This window comes from Heteronotia binoei, chromosome 15 (genome assembly GCF_032191835.1).
Source record: "Heteronotia binoei isolate CCM8104 ecotype False Entrance Well chromosome 15, APGP_CSIRO_Hbin_v1, whole genome shotgun sequence".
Taxonomy (NCBI): domain Eukaryota; kingdom Metazoa; phylum Chordata; class Lepidosauria; order Squamata; family Gekkonidae; genus Heteronotia; species Heteronotia binoei.
Genome location: NC_083237.1, coordinates 18498294 through 18510920, shown reverse-complemented (window position 1 = coordinate 18510920; position 12627 = coordinate 18498294). Strand labels below are relative to the sequence as shown.

Here is a 12627-nt window from a genome sequence, read left to right as displayed (position 1 = left end):
ATTTTTATTTAATCTAATTTGTTATAAGGTAAATGTTTTGTCTATTATAAAATCTTTCTGCATACACACTCAAAGGTTATAATCCATTTTAGTAATATTTCTTCTTAGTCATTGGGGAAAGGAAAAAAGGTTGTAGTCCAATAATCATGTCTTTTAAACTGTAATCCATACATCGTTTCTTTAAATATTAACCATTGCCAAAGATCACAAAGTGTCCTTTAACGTTCCATTGTTTTTCAATATGTTTTTGAAACTTTCCCCAGTCGTTTTTAAATATCTCTAAATTTTGTTCTTTTAAGATTCTCGTAAGTTTGTCCATTTCACTCCAATGCATAACTTTCAAAGTCCATTCCCATACTTCTGGAATTTTGTCTTGTTTCCACATTTGCGCATATAATGTCCATGGAGCTGAAACCATATACAAAATTATTGTTCTATCTTGCTTTTGAAATTTTTCCATTTGTAATCCCAACAGGAAAGGATCTGGTGCTTTCTTAATATTATATCCCAAGACTTTTGAAATCTCCTGCTGAATCATTTGCTAACATTGCTTCGCCTTTTCACAAGACCACCACATATGGTAAAAAGATCCTTCATGGCATTTGCATTTCCAGCATCTGTCTGGCAACTGATTGTTCATTTTTGCCAGTTTCTAAGGTGCCATATACCACCTATATAACATTTTGAAGCAATTCTCCTTAATGTTATAACAAGTAGAAATTTTCATAGAGTTCTTCTATAGGTATTCCCACAACTCCATCTGTATTTCCTTATTTATATTTATCACCCATTTTATCATTTGTGATTTAACTACTTCATCTTCCGTAGACAATTTCAATAATTGTATGTCCTTGAAATCAGCTTTTCACTTTCTCCAAATAGCATCTTCTCCAGTTCTGTTTGTTCTTGTCTTATTCCCTAGTTCTTAATGTCCTGTTCAAGCAAACTCTTTATTTGTTGCAATTGAAACCAATTATATTTATGTTGTATTTCTTCTGCTGTTTTTAATTCCACCTTTTTTCCTTAGATCTTTAGAAACTGATTATAGGTTAGCCACTTCTCTTCTTTAATATCTGAATGCAATTTTATTACTTCTGTTGGTACGATCCAAAGCGGTTTCCTCTCATAACCATATATTTTATATTTTAACCAGGTATTTAACAGATTATTTCTGATATAGTGATGTGAGAAGAAACCATCCATCTTATTTTTCCCATAGTACATATAAGCATGCCATCCAAAGACATTTCCATGTCCTTCTATTGTCAATAACTTTCTATTTGATAATGTCACCCATTCCTTAATCCACACCAGGCAAACTGCATCATGATACAACTTTAGATTAAGCAGTTGGAATCCACCTCTTTCTTTTGCATCAGTCAGAATTTTCATTTTAATTCTTGGTTTTTTCCAAGCCCATACAAATTCTGAAAGTTTCCTTTGCCATCTAACAAATTGTTTATTGTCTTTCACTATTGGGATTGTTTGAAACAGGAACGTTAGTCTCGGTAAAACATTCATCTTAATTGCAGAGATTCTACCCAGCGTAGACGGGTTCAATTTGTTCATTTAATCATTCTACCCAGCGTAGACAGGTTCAGTTTGCTCCATTAATCTTGCGCCAAAGTTTTTCATAATTATTTTTATATAGATCAATATTTTTCATTGTTATTTCCACACCTAGATATTTTCTTTTGAAGTAATTTCACACTCTGTTAATCGCTGTAGTTCTTCCTGTTTGCTGTTTTTCATATTTTTACAATTTTTTTGATTTTCCTTTATTTATATAAAAACCTGCCAATTCTCCATATTCTTGTATCTTACGAAGCAGCAATGGTGTTACATGGGTGGGATTTTCATTTATAAACATCACGTCATCTGCAAATGCTCTGTATTTGTTAGAAAAACCTTTCATTTTTAGCCCCTCTATCTCTTTATCATCTTGGATTTGACTTAACATGTGGAATTCACTGCCACAGGAGGTGGTGGCGGCTACAAGCGTAGCCAGCTTCAAGAGGGGGTTAAATAAAAATATGGAGCAGAGGTCCATCAGTGGCTATTAGCCACTGTGTGTGTTCGTGTGTATATATAGCCACTGTGTGACACAGAGTGTTGGACTGGATGGGCCATTCGCCTTATTCAACATGCCTTCTCTTATGTTCTTATTATTATCAGAGTATATATTTTTTTATTTCCATTACTTCTCTCAGAAAGAGAGAGAGAGAGAGAGAGAGAGAGAGATTCAAATGTATAATTCTTCTGTTTGAAATGTAAACCTAGCCTAACTAAAGAATATCCGGAAATGGTTCATTGTTTTCATTCTCTCCACAAAACAAAAATTCCCTATTTGCATTTGATAAAAATATAACTGGAGAACAAGTGGATGGGTGACTAAAGAATTTAGTGTTTTTTCCTTATCAGCAGCTCTCTTGTGTTCAACTCAGGTCTAAGAAGAATGACATAGCATTTGGGCAAAAAGATACAGCCTAGCAAGCCAGCACTGGAAGCTAAGATGGAGAAGATCTCCACAGCCACCGTATCTTTTCCTTTCGTGCTCAGGTAGGTGGGTACAAAGGACAGCCAAACACTGCAAAAGACCAGCATGCTGAAGGTGATGAACTTGGCTTCGTTGAAACTGTCAGGCAACTTTCTGGCTATGAACGCTACAATGAAGCAGATGGTGGCAAGGAATCCAATGTAACCCAAGGCACAGTAAAACATGGTGACTGACCCTTCATTGCATTGCATGATGACTTCTCTACTCAGTGAATGCTTGTCGATATCTGGGAAGGGTGGAAAAGAACCAAGCCAAACAGCACAAATGGAAACTTGAACAAAGGAGCAAGAAATAACAATAAAATGTGCCAATTCTTTCCCCACCCATTTCTGAAAAAGGTTTCCTGGCTTGGATGCTATAAACACCACAATGACAGTCACGGTTTTTGCCAGAACAGAAGAAACAGCAACGGAGAAGATGATGGCAAAAGTCACTTGTCGGAGGAGGCAGGTCACCTTGTCAGGCTGCTCGATGAAGAGCAAGGAGCAGAGGAAAGAAAGGAAAATGGAGACTAGCAGAATGTAGGTGAGGGTCCGATTGTTGGCTTTAACGATGGGAGTGTCCCGGTATTTTATAAAGGACAGAATCACCAGAGCTGTTATCAGAGACAGGAGAAGAGCAAAAAAGGCTAAAGCAATGCTCATCGGCTCATGAAATGAAAGAAAGTTTGGGATCTTGGGAAGGCAGTGGTTTTGTTCCTGGTTTGGATAATGACCTTCAGAGCAAGGGATGCAATAATCCATGTCTGAAAGGAGAAGAAAACCTACTGAGGCACTTTGATTCTACAAGAAGAGGTTTTTGTAAGATAGTAGCTAATATTTTCTCCTCAGTCCATGATGAAAACAGTTTTATAAACCTGTCCTAACATTGAAAAAAAGTAAGAAGCAATAACACCATTTGCACCTGCCGGGGTATACCGAGATGAACGCAGAAATCCTATTGTGGTTGAAGAACTTTTGTTGTTCCTGCTGATCCTTCTCAATTTCCTCACCAGACAGCCTCTGTCCTTCAAACAGAACTAAGCCATACTGCTGTTCAGGAATTCTGTTACTTTTAAATCTAAATTCCCATAACTTCACAAAATCTCTGGAAACAAATGGAGAAATACACAGGAATATTCAACACCAGTAAGTGTAAGGAGTGGTAAGCTGCAGTACTGCAGTCCAAGCTCTGCTCATGACCTGAGTTTGATTCTGGTGGAAAGTGGGTTCAGGGAGCCGGCTCAAGGTTGACTCAGCCTTCCATCCTTTTGAATTGGTTAAATGAGTACCCAGCTTGCTTAGGGGTAAAGTGTAAATGACTGGGGAAGGCAACGACAAACCACCCCATTAAAAAATCTGCCATGATGATGTTGTGAAAGCAACGTCACACCAGAGTCAGAAATTACTGGTGCTTGCACAGGGGAAAGACTGTGCATAGTATAGAACTTCACTTAATTTTGTCCTTATAAAAAGGACTGTGCATACTGTATGACTTCACCTTATGCACAATTCACTGCTTTAAGTGGTTGTTTATGTTTCCTTTCACACTATCTGCCCCGGGGCTGTAACTAGCCGCCTTTTCCCCACGGCAAACAGAAACTGGTTTTTAGAGGATCTTGTTTGCTGCGGCGAAGCAAGTTGCAGCCCTGGGGCAGATAGTGTGAAATCCAACAGAACCCCCGCTGAGAAGACGAGTGTGAGAGCGGCATAAGGCTGGTGGGAAATCAGTCATGGAATATGCTGCCTGTTGATGTAGAGATGGCCACAGACTTTGGCAGCTTTAATAGGGAATCAGATTCATGGAAGATGGCCTGTCAGTGGCTGCTGACCGTGTTGACTAAAGGGAACCTCCACATCCAGAGGCAGCAAACCTCTGAATCTCAGAGCCAGGAGACAACGTCAAGGGAAGGCTTTGGCCTCTATACCCTGTTGTTGGCCATCCAGATGAACGGGTTGGCTAATATTGAGGAAGGATGCTGGAGTTGACAGACTGCTGGTCTGATCCAGTAGGGCTCTACTTCTGTTAAACATTCTTAATGTATAATGACAAAATGGCCAATTTAAGTCTTTTTTGATAATTCCTCAAAGAGTAAATGTTTCAAATTCCCACACTTCGAGTAATGAAACATTTGGGGAATCTTCAAGTGGGGTTTAGATAAAAGGAGGAATTTTTCCCAGAGCATCTCCTACCTTCTTTGTCTGACATTTTCCCTTCTGGACACAGATCACAATCGTAGCAGCAGAACTTCTTCCCTTCCTTCTTTCTCTTGCTGTAACCAAGTTTGCAGTTCTCATTACACAGGGAGGAAGGAGGCACCTGTCCTTGAAGAAAGCAAGAATTTAGGACAAAGTAGGAGTCTAGTAGCACCCTTAAGATCAACAAAGTTTTATTCAGAATGTAAGGTTTCGTATGCATAATACCCTTAACTCACCAGCTATATGTATTTCAGCTCACTGTACCCCATCTCCTCGTCTGAAGAAGTATACACGCATACGGAAGCTTCCATTCTGAATAAAACTTTGTTGGTCTTAAAGGTGCTACTGAACTCCTACTTTGTTCTACTGCTTCAGACCACCACAGCTGCCCACCTGGATCTTAAAACTGAGAAGCTATCATGAGTACTTTGTCTCAGAATTACTCTACAAGTTGTCAATGAAATGGAAGTGTGATATGTGGGATCTCCAAGATGGCTCATAGTGTGTGAGGAATGCAGATTATCCAAAATATGATTACATATGGCATTTTTGTTGAGCTTATTGATTTGATTTGATTTGATTTATATCCCGCCCTCCCCACACAGGATGCTGATTTAGAGAGAGCTGATTTAGCAAATGTCATGGATTAAAAACATCATGGAATCCATTTGTTCCCCTTAACCCTTCTCCTTACCCATTTCATTAAACGATGAAGGGTTTTGTATTTGTTTGAGAAACACTGAGATGGTTTCTCACCTGTGGAAGGTGCCTATTCCACTTAATCTCATCCTGATCAATTATCACTCGTTGACTACGGGGAACCTGAGGATCCAGCCTCCCGATCTTGACTCTGACATAGGACTTATTTGGAAAAGCGATCATGTTGGTAATATCGAATCCACCTTTCAATTCTCCATGTTCATTGAAGGCCACTTCATCTCCAGCGCTGTTGTTGAAAGCAATTTTCTGAAGAAGGGTGTGGAGCTTGGTGGAAAGAGAAGGAGCATTTAAGGGCATGGACTGAATTGGATGGGTTGGAGTGTGCTCACCAATACTTCTCAGTGTGAAACAGAGTTTTAGATTACTTTCTTCTAGGAGAGAAGTTATTTATGAATGCAACTAATTTGTTCTTTTGCCCATGAAAATAAACTTCCATTGCCAGACACAAGACAAAGGAAAGAAGAAGAAGAGGACTGCAGGTTTATACCCCGTCCTTCTCTCTGAATCAGAGACACAGAGCGGCTTACAAACTCCTCTATCTTCTCCCCCAACAACAGACATCCTGTGAGGTGGGTGGAGCTCAGAGGGCTCTCACAGCAGCTGCCCTTTCAAGGACAACTTCTGCAAGAGCTATGGCTGACCCAAGGTCATTCCAGCAGCTGCAAGTGGAGGAGTGGGGAATCAAATCCGGTTCTCCCAGATAAGAGTCCGTGCACTTAGCTGCTACACCAAACTGGCTCTCAGCAGGCTTCAAGGTGTTCCTTGAATGAATGCTGCTGAGAGAGCTTCCAAAAACATCCATTTTGGTTTTGCTGCATCTAAACTGGCAAAAAGGAAGTGTCCGTAGCTCAGAGCTGAGCATTTGCCAGGCATGCAGAAGGTTCCAGAGACAATCTCCAGCACTTCCCTTTAAAAGGCAGGGCAGTAAGTGATGTGAAAGGTGATGTGAAGAGAGTCAATTTGATCTAGCGGTTAAGTGTGCGGACTCTTATCTGGGAGAACTGGGTTTGATTCCCCAATTGCAGCTGCTGGAATGGCCTTGGGTCAGCCATAGCTCTGGCCGAGGTTGTCCTTGAATGGGCAGCTGCTGGGACAGCCCTCTCAGCCCCACCCACCTCACAGGGTGTCTGTTGTGTGGGAGAAGATATAGGAGATTTTGAGCCACTGTGAGTCTCTGATTCAGAGAGAAGGGCGGGGTATAAATCTGCAGTCTTCTTCTTCTTCCTCTGCTGGACACTCTGGAGAGCTGCAGCTAGTCTCAGTACACCTTGATCCAGGGCCGGATTAACAAATAGGCCGAATAGGGGCTGGCCTATGGATCCCCATGCCTTCATTGGCCCTGGGCCAGCTTCCCCCCCCCGCTTGCATCTCTCCCAGCCTGCACGCACAGCCAGCAACTGAGCTGCTCTTGGCTCAACTTGCCTGGTAGTGCATCCTTCTCATATGCACAAGGACTTATCCGTGGCACATCCAGCTAAATAGAACAAGTAGTATTCTCACAATTTTTTTTGCTTAATTTCACATTTTTTTTAAAAAAAAATTAAAATAAAAAAACTGTGGATTAAAAATGTAAATAGTTTCAAGTTTCTTCATTTTTCCTACAATTCTGTTTTTTAATTTTTTTTGGGGGGGGGAGGGCTAGCAGCAGCTCACCTAGGGCACCAAAACCCCTCGCACCAGCCCTGCTCAAATGGGCAGGGAGAAAAGATTAAAGATCCCATTTCCCCACTCCTGCCAACATATTGAACCCCAAACATGGCAGAGGACTAGTGTTCCCACTAAGCTAAGTTAGGGTGAACCAGCTCACAGTTTTTTAGCCTCTGGCTCACACATTTTTGTCTTAGCTCAGGGAACACGGCCCCAGAGCAAACTAACTGGTGCAGTAGAAGTCAAAGAAGACTGCAGATTTATATCCCGGCGTTTTCTCTAAATCAGAGTCTCAGAGCAGCTTACAATCTCATTTATCTTCTTCCCCCACAACAGACACCCTGTGAGGTGGGTGGGGCTCAGAGAGCTCTCCCAGAAGCTGCCCTTTCAAGGACAGCTCTGCAAGACCTACAGGCCATTCCAGCAGCTGCAAGTGGAGGAGTGGGGAATCAAACCCGGTTCTCACTGATAAGAGTCCACACACTTAACCACTACACAAAACTGGCTCATAGCTTTAATGCCAGTAGCTCACGAAGCAGAGTTTTTGCTCACAAGACTCCACAGCTTAGAGGGAGCATGGCAGAGGACTCTCTTTTTCCCCAACGAAGAAGAATTACCTTCCAAGGTGGCACATCCAAAGAAGCCAAGCTGCCTCCAGTCTCCATTGCTCTGTGGTTGATTCTAGATGAGCCCAAGATGTGTAGGGCATGCGCAAGGGCATAGACGGCATTATATATACCGTAGCTGTGGCTGGTCATCCTCATTTCAAAAAAAGGTGCCGGGACAGTCTCCAGCTTCTCCTCTTCGGTGCATGTCTTACCAGAGTGTTCTGGGTTAACAGAACCTGGGAATGCACAGTCGAACACTTGCTCCCAGAAGTCCTTGATGAAGCCATCCCCCTTTGCCTGGGAAGGTTTTAGAAGTTGAAGAAATCTATGGAAGCCTCGGATGGGCTTGGAATGAATTGAGAAGGAAAGAGCACCATGGAATATCTCTATATCAAACGCCTTTTGAAAAGGGGTGAGTGCAAAATCCATCTGGGCGGTTGTAATCCACACTTTTCCTGTAGAGGTCCTCTCCCCGTAGTCAGTCCCTGTGATATTCATCAGCATCGTGGGCATGAAGATAACTGTCATCAGCCAAAGAAATGCTCCAGTTCCTCCATAGACGATGATTGCATTGGCTTCGCTGTCCAAGAACTTTGCATTACTACTGTCTAGATATTTGTTCAGAACGAGTATGTCATCCCAGGGGAGCTGTCCTGTAGCCTTTTCTGTGAAGGCTGCACAGATTCCATTCCTGGAAAGCATCGGCTCTAAAGTCTGCAAGAAACGATCTCCCCTTTCATCATCCAGAGTGATGAGCCCAACCCATCTCCACCTGAAATGCAGAAGTAAGTGGACAATCCCCTCATACTGAAGGGCTTCCTTGGGGAACATGCGGTAAAAAGATGACCGACTGGTTGGGACATCCACATCCGATTCAAAGGAGCCAAATGACAGCTAGGAAGGAAACAAAAAGTCATGTTATAGAGCAGGGGTTGCCAACGGTAGCTCTCCAGATGTTTTTTGCCTACAACTTCCATCAGCCCTAGCCATTGGCCATGCTGGCTGGGGCTGATGGGAGTTGTAGGCAAAAAGCATATGGAGAGCTACTGTTGGCCACCCCTGTTATAGAGGGATAATCAGACTAGACTCTATTCATTACCTTCTTCTTTAAAAGACATTTAAATGTTACTCCAGATCTTATACTATCTCCAATGTAAATGGTATAAAATACAGCTCTGCTTTCCAGACTGTTCCACAGGTTCTTTGTCTGCATATTTCAGCCTTCTACTAGTATAATTGTTTGTAATTATTTTATTTTATTTAGAAACATTTATTAGCCATCTTTTCAACTTGAATATTCAACACGCATCCTTTGGAGTCCTTTCTGACAACTGTCATTTCAAGATCCATATCATACCCAAATCCCCTGTGTAGAAATGGCCACTTAATTTTTTTTTATTCTTTGCAATGCTTGATAATAGATCAGCAAAGGTGATTAAACTACGTGTGAGATTTGTGAAAGTCCAAATAATCCCAGTTCTCTGATCGTACCTGTGGGATCTTGTAAAGACTTAAGAGAGTCGCCATGTCTGATGTGGTTTCAGAACTATAGCCCCCAATTATGCCAGCCATTTTTTTCTGGTAGCCACATTTGTAGTTTGGGACAAGTTCAGCTGTGGTGAAGAGCAGGTCCAGGGTGGGTCTGTAAATCCATTTTGAATCATACGTGGAGTCATGGATGTGGAACCCAAGAGTAATGTTGGGCAAGATGGTGGGGTCCTCATTGATCTCAAAGATGGCAAACACCAAGGCCAGGACATGCTGGTAGAACTTTGTTTTCAGGCTACAAAGACAATCAGTTATTGTTTAAGAAGAGAATGCTTCAATGCACAGCATCTGGATTGGTCACAGCATTGTGTCTGAGAACATCACTAGGTCCCAGCTGAATCAGAGCAATGACCCATCCGATTCACTATTCATTTCCCATAGTATAATGCTCTTGGGAAACCTGCAAGCTGGACATGGAGCCATCTGCCAGTGACTGATGTTCAAATGGATACTGGAGGTTCCTTTTAGTTACCAAAACAAATAGCCCTTGATAGATCTATGGATTTGTCTAATTCCCTTTAGGATGCACAATCCAGGAGCCTTCAGCAGAGATTTTATGTCTGTTCTACCTATACTGCTAAAATAAATAAAGTTTAGTGATTCTGAATTCTGCTGTTGTGAACAGTGGGGAAGACACTCTTGTTCTGCTTTCCCCAAACTCTCTCTTCCCCCAAAATCTCTCTCTCACATCTTCTTTTATATGCTTTTTGGCTTATATACAGGAGATATTTAACCTGAGGGACAAAAATGTTTGCCCACTGATGCCGCGGTTGCTTCAGTCTGTACTGATAAATATCACAAGCCTCTTGTGTCTTACAAATATTTTTGCATATACGTCATACTGACATTTTTTTCAGAAGTTTTTATATTTTTCAAACAATAGTTCCCTCCTCGTTACTTTATTTTCAAGTTTTGGCATTCCCTGTGTTGAACTGGCTTTTCTCAAAATAGCCTGCATTTGGGTGGACGTATATTTACTGCAGTCTGAACTCTCTGCTCACAACCTGAGTTTGATCTCAGCGGAATCTAGTTTTAGGTAGCCGGCTCGAGGTTGACTCAGCCGGCAAAATGAGTATGCCTGAAAATGTTGTGAAAGCAATGTCACCCCAGAGTTGGAAACGACTGGTGTTTGCACAGGGGACTACCTTTTACTTTTTATATTTACTGCAGCTTTAAAAAAGATCTCTACCTCCTGCTATATACCTTCTGATCAAGGAAATATATCCACAGGCGTTGGCTGTGTTAGTTGGTTGCTGCAAAATAGTAAAGAGTCCAGCAGCACCTTTAAGATTAACAGATTTTATTTTAGCATAAGCTTTGGAGAAACAGCTCTCTTCCTCACAGTTCTGGCAGAGAGAGCTCTGTTTCTTGAAAGCTTATGCCACAATAAAATCTGTCAGTCTTTAAGATGCTACTGAACTCTTTACTAATCTAGGAAAGTGTATAAATGCTAAACAAAACAAAAAAAGTGCCATCTACTTATAAATTATTAATGAAGCAATATGGTATAAGCATAATCTTTGGCCTTGGAGTGTGAGTACTTTATTTGGGTAGCCACAATGCTTAGTGCTATCCATTATTATTAAAAATGCCTACTGAGCTTTGCAAATATGCAGATTTGCTCAAATAAAATCAGATATCACCACCACCACCACCTCTGTGTTAGAGGAACAATGATTCTCTTACATCGGATAACATTTATGAACCTGGCAGGGATGCTGCCTAAATTCAAGCTTTTGCAAAACACAACCAGTATGAGACACAATTCCACCAATCAGGATTTCACCAGGCTGATATGACTGTTGTGGAATCTGAGGAGGATGGTTTCCAGTGCACTTCATACTACGGGATTTATACACATGGAAGTAGCATCGGTATCAGCACCAACATCACAGATTCTGCCGTAAGCAATCAAAAACCACCTTTCTCCATTTGGACTCTCTGTAGAATCTCCTCTTCAGGGTCTCTTCTAGAGTATTGACAACATTATCTTCAGCCTGGTTTTAAGAACAATAACAACAACAACAACATTTTATTTGTATCCCGCCCCCCCCGCCGGAGCAGGCTCAGGGCGGCTGACAGCATCAATTCAAGTTTCAGTTGTACAAGGAAAAACAAAGAAAACAAAATTACATTTAAACATTGAACATTAAAAATTCTTGTTAGGCTTAAAAATTAATTAAATTAAATTGATAAAAGTGCTAATGCTATTTGTTCTTTTATGCTGGCGGTTATCATTAGCAATTTCTTTCTTCATCAGCGAAAGCCAGTCGGAAGAGGAAGGTCTTGCAGGCCCTGCGGAATTGTTCAAGATCCCGCAGGGCCCGCATTTCCTCTGGAAGTTGGTTCCATAGGCTTGGGGCTACAGAGGAGAAGGCCCGGTTACGGGTGCTTTGCAGCTTCACCTCTCTCGGTCCGGGAGTAGTCAACAAGTTTTTCCCGGCTGACCTCAGTGCTCTCTGGGGTTCGTATGGGGAGAGACGGTCCCTAAGGTAGAAAGGTCCTCGACCATATAGGGCTTTAAAGGTAATGACCAGCACTTTGTAATGAACCCGGTATATAACTGGCAGCCAGTGCAGCTCGCGCAGTCCAGGCTGTATGTGCTCCCATTTAGGGAGCCCCAACAACAGTCTAGCCGCTGCATTCTGCACCAGCTGCAGCTTCCGGGTTCGGTACAGAGGCAGCCCCATGTAGAGGACATTACAGTAATCCAGTCTCGAGGTGACCATTGTGTGAAGTACCGTTGCCAGATCTTGGCGCTCTAGGAAGGGAGCCAACTGCTTTGCCCGCCTTAGGTGGAAAAAGGCTAACTTGGCAGTGGCTGCAATCTGGGCCTCCATTGATAATGAAGGCTCCAGTAAAACTCCCAGACTACTATCTGAGACTACTATGCTGAGACTCTATCAGCAGATAGAGTTGGGTGTCATCAGCATATTGATGGCACCCAACTGCATGTCTCCTGGCAATCTGGGCAAAAGGGCGCATATAGATATTAAATAACATTGGTGAGAGAACTGCCCCCTGGGGCACTCCACAATCCAGTGTGCGCCTCCGGGACCGTTCGCCCCCAATTGCCACCCTTTGTCCCCGATCCTTGAGGAAGGAGGAGAGCCATTGTAAGGCAGACCCCCTTACCCCTATATTGGCGAGGCGGCGGGGCAGTAGCCGATGGTCGACCGTGTCAAACGCGGCCGACAGATCTAGCAGCATCAGCAACGCCACACCGCCTCAATCCAGGTGCCGTTGGAGATTGTCTACCAGGGTGACCAGTGGTTTCTCCGTCCCATAACCCGGGCGAAAGCCGGACTGGCAAGGGTCTAGGATGGAAGTGTCATCCAGAAAGCTCCAGAAAGAAGATGACTCAGATGGC

At 42.5% G+C, this 12627-nt stretch overlaps 1 protein-coding gene across 1 annotated transcript; it reads right to left on the bottom strand.

The window, feature by feature from the left end:
• Nucleotides 1–2400: 2400 nt before the first annotated feature.
• LOC132583255 (vomeronasal type-2 receptor 26-like) lies at nucleotides 2401–10097 on the bottom strand. Its single transcript, XM_060254921.1, has 6 exons — nucleotides 10093–10097; nucleotides 9201–9492; nucleotides 7719–8603; nucleotides 5491–5718; nucleotides 4729–4855; nucleotides 2401–3302 (listed from the first exon to the last, which is right to left on the bottom strand). The coding sequence occupies exons 1-6, from the start codon at nucleotides 10095–10097 to the stop codon at nucleotides 2401–2403; spliced, it is 2439 nt and encodes an 812-aa protein (XP_060110904.1).
• Between the last annotated feature and the right edge of the window lie 2530 nt (nucleotides 10098–12627).